We start from the raw sequence: 3,621 nt of genomic DNA, 5'->3' as shown, positions 1-3,621 counted from the left end.
CCCCATCCCACACGAATCACCATGGTCAGGGAGAGCAGGAGAATTTGGTGTGTTTGGTGCTCCTGCACAGAAGTGGGCAAGGTAGAAATCAAGGCTTGCTGGGAAACAAATTGTCAGTATCCACTGATTGCTTAGTCAAGGTCTACTGGAGTACTCGTGCCCTTGTTCAGAGGAATCTAGTGGGAGGCAGGCACTTCCCCAGCTGGCAAATTACTGCAGTCTTTGGCTTCTGTGTCCTTTTTCTTTCCCTTTTTTTCTTCCATTTCCTGATGCTCTTCTAATCATGTTCCCAGGCACTCTTTCGCATTTATAAGAGACGACCCCTTCAGCACTCTATCTTATTTCCTGATGACTGCTCAGCAGCTGCGCAGCTCCTGGGAGCCCCAGTGAGAGAACCTGAACCTTAGGCACAAACTGCTTGTCCTCAAGGAAGCCACTTCTGCCAACTTAGCCAAACCGCTTGGGAAAAGGGTGCCAGTAACATTTTGCATTTTGCTCTGCAGCCCTCCCCTGAGTCACCATGGAAGACGTGACGAAGACCACCGTCCACACACAGAGCCCTATTAAAACTGAATGGAATTCCCGCTGTGTCCTTTTCACCTATTTCCAAGGGGACATTAGCAGTGTGGTGGATGAACACTTCTCCAGAGCTCTGGGCAATGTCAAGAGCCCCCAGGGACAGAACCCTTCCAGCCCGAGTGGAGATGTGCTGCTGAGGAATGGTGAGCATGTCGGGAGGGAGGGGCTGGAATTCCCTATCGGGCTATCATCAAAGGACAGTTCTGATGTTCTGAGATGTGTGTATATTTGCTAAAGGCACATCATTCTGTTTAGTGAGAAGCCACACCCATTTCTCAGAAGTTTCGCTTGAAAATGGACACTGTTTATGGAATTCCCTAGTGGGCTAGTGGTTAAGACTCCATGCTTCCACAGCAGGGGGCACGGGTTCCATTCCTGGTTGGGGAACTAAGATTCCACAAGCCACATGGCGTGGGCAAAAAAAGGAAAAAGGACACTTTAATCAAATTAATATATGGATTTCATTGTGTCCTCAATTATGTTAAATTCTGGGTTCACACTCAGTATGCGATGAGAGCACCATTATTATTATTATTGCTACCTTGGCCTGACAGGGAAAGAACACCAAAGGACTTGGACATATGTGTTCCCTGTAGAAACACCCAGCCTTCTCTCAGCTTATAGTGGGTAGGGTGGGGCCAGAGGGAGGCGGATAAAATGATTGTTTCTCCATATCCCTCTTCCCACCCTTAACAGTACTGGGGGTGTCTATTGCACACACTATTGGGTGATTTTTTTTTTAAAGCATTGTCTCATCCCAAAACACTTAGCAATGCCAAAAGGTGCCGAGCTTATGCGTTGAATGCCCTGCTCCCGTTGGAGGATGGACATGCCTCCCAGGACGGGGCCTCTGCCTTGTGGGTGAAGCGCTCACCAGTTTTCCGAAGCCATCACTCTGACTGGCCAGACTCTGGGTCTGGATAGGGAATTGGTGTATTAGCCTCTTTAGCCTTTGAGAATTTTCTTCTCTCTTAGAAATAACTTTTCCAGTCAGGTGAGATGGTTTTCTCAGAGACTCTTTGGAGTTCAGGAAACATGTGGAAGCGGGGGAGCATAGTAGGAGCAGGTACTAAAGCTAACACTGGGGATCAGGGGCTGGGTGGAGAGCACAGAGGTGCTGTCTAAGGGTATGCTGAGTACTTCAGAGCAGCTGCAGGAATGGCTGCTCTTGAGTCGTTTGGGGAATTGATGTGTGGGTAAAAGCCCATCCATGTGGGCAGTGGGATTCAGAGGCTCTATCTGGCTCCTAGGAAAGGTCAAACCCTAGGCTCTTCATGCATAGCTAAGTCTGTCCACTTTGGTTATTTGACTCTGAGTTAATTCTAAACACATTGCGTTGAATATATGACAATCTTTTCTTTGTCAGCACCAGCAATTCGTCATCCCTCATTTTCTCTCTCCTGCTTGCCTGGTAAATCCAACCTGCTGCTGCTGCTGCTAAATTGCTTCAGTCGTGTCCAACTCTGTGCGACCCCACAGACGGGATATAACCAATTCTTGGTTGCTTATTGTCCCATTTCTTGGTTTCATTTCGCAGCCAGACTCCTAAGAGGTGTCCATGCATGCTCTTTCCTCTTCCTCTCCTGCTCTCGGATCTGCTCCACTCAGGCTGTCATCCTCATCACTCTTTGAAACCAGTCTTAGCCAGGCTCGTGGGAGACTTCCACTTTCCAAAGCAAGTGATCTTTCTCTGTCCTCATCTTAGCTGACTCATCAGCAGCATTTGCTGCAGATGATTGCTCCCTCCTCTTGGAAGTAACCTCCTTCACTTGGATTCCATAATATCACGCTCTCATGGTTTTCCACCTGTCTCCCTGGTTACCCCTCCTTCTCAGTCTCCTTTGCTGAATGTCCTCTTCTCTTCAAGGCTTCATCTCTTAAACATTTGAGGGCCCTAGGACTTTGATCTCAATTTCTCTCTCTACATTCACGCCCTAGGGGATCAATTCTAGTCTCTTTGTCTTAAATACCATCTACATAAACACCACCTATGTGCTGATGAAATATCATATCTTTACCCAGACTGGATTTCAGACTTATCTACGCAGCTGCCTAGTTGATATCTTCACTTCACATAGCTACTAGGAATCTAAACCAAACAGGTCCCAAGCTGAATTTTTTTCTTAAGATTTTTTTTTGATGTGGACCAAAAATCTATTGAATGTGTTACAGTATTGCTTCTGTTTATGTTTTGGTTTTTTGACTGAGAAGCATGTGGGATCTGAGCTCCCCTTCCAGGGATCAAACCTGCACTCCCTGCACTGGAAGGCTAAGTGTTAACCACCGGACCACCAGGGATGTCCCCCAAGCTGAACTCTTGATCTTCCCCTCACCCTGCTCCGTCCACAGTCTCAATAAATGGCAGCTGCATCCTTCCAATTAATTGCAGTCATCTTTAACTCCTCTCTTTATCTCATACCCCGCATCCAACCCTTTGAACAATTCTGTAAGTTCTACCTTCAACGTTTGTCTGAGCTCTGAACATATCTCTCCACCTCCACGCCTGTCCCCTTAGTCTGAAAAGCCACCCTCTCCCCACTGGATTTTTGCCTCCTCATCAGTCTCTCTGCTTCTTCCATTGCTCCCCTTCAGTCTGTTCTCAAAGTAGCAGTCAGAAAGTTGTACCATGTTACTTTTCTGTTCGAAATCCTCCAGTAACTTCTCATCTTACTTGGAATCAAATCCAAGGTCTTCCGGGAGCCCTCACTTGCCTGAGCCCCTGTCATCTTTCTGATCTCATTATCCTCTCAGTCCAGCATAGCCTCCTTGTTCTTCGTAGCTGTGACAGGTACAGTACTGCCTCAGGCCTTTTGCACTTCCTCTCTCCCCTCTTCCTGAAACGCTCTTTCCCAGGTAACTGCAAGACTTCCCCTTCATTGAAATCTCTGTTAGAATGTCTTTCAGACAGGCCTTCCTGAACAATCTATTTAAAACATAGACGTCCCCACCCTGTCACTGTCTTACCCTGTTTTATTTCTCTTAGCATGCGTCACCATGGGGCATATTGTGTATTTTATGGGTTTCTTATCTCTTCCTACCCTC

The 3,621-nt window shown here is 47.0% G+C and overlaps 1 protein-coding gene across 1 annotated transcript in view; it reads left to right on the top strand.

The window, feature by feature from the left end:
* Nucleotides 1-520: 520 nt before the first annotated feature.
* The window catches only part of VGLL1 (vestigial-like family member 1), a gene marked incomplete at its 3' end in the record, with an annotated part of 11,078 nt that continues 7,977 nt past the window's right edge, over nt 521-3,621 (top strand). Inside the window, exon 1 of the mRNA XM_010854428.1 lies at nt 521-722. Coding sequence (XP_010852730.1) covers nt 521-722 — 202 coding nt within the window. The remainder of the gene's footprint in view (nt 723-3,621) is intronic.

This window comes from Bison bison, unplaced genomic scaffold (genome assembly GCF_000754665.1).
Source record: "Bison bison bison isolate TAMUID 2011002044 unplaced genomic scaffold, Bison_UMD1.0 scf7180017853376, whole genome shotgun sequence".
In the NCBI taxonomy this organism is placed as follows: Eukaryota; Metazoa; Chordata; class Mammalia; order Artiodactyla; family Bovidae; genus Bison; species Bison bison.
This window is presented reverse-complemented; position numbering and strand designations above follow the sequence as displayed.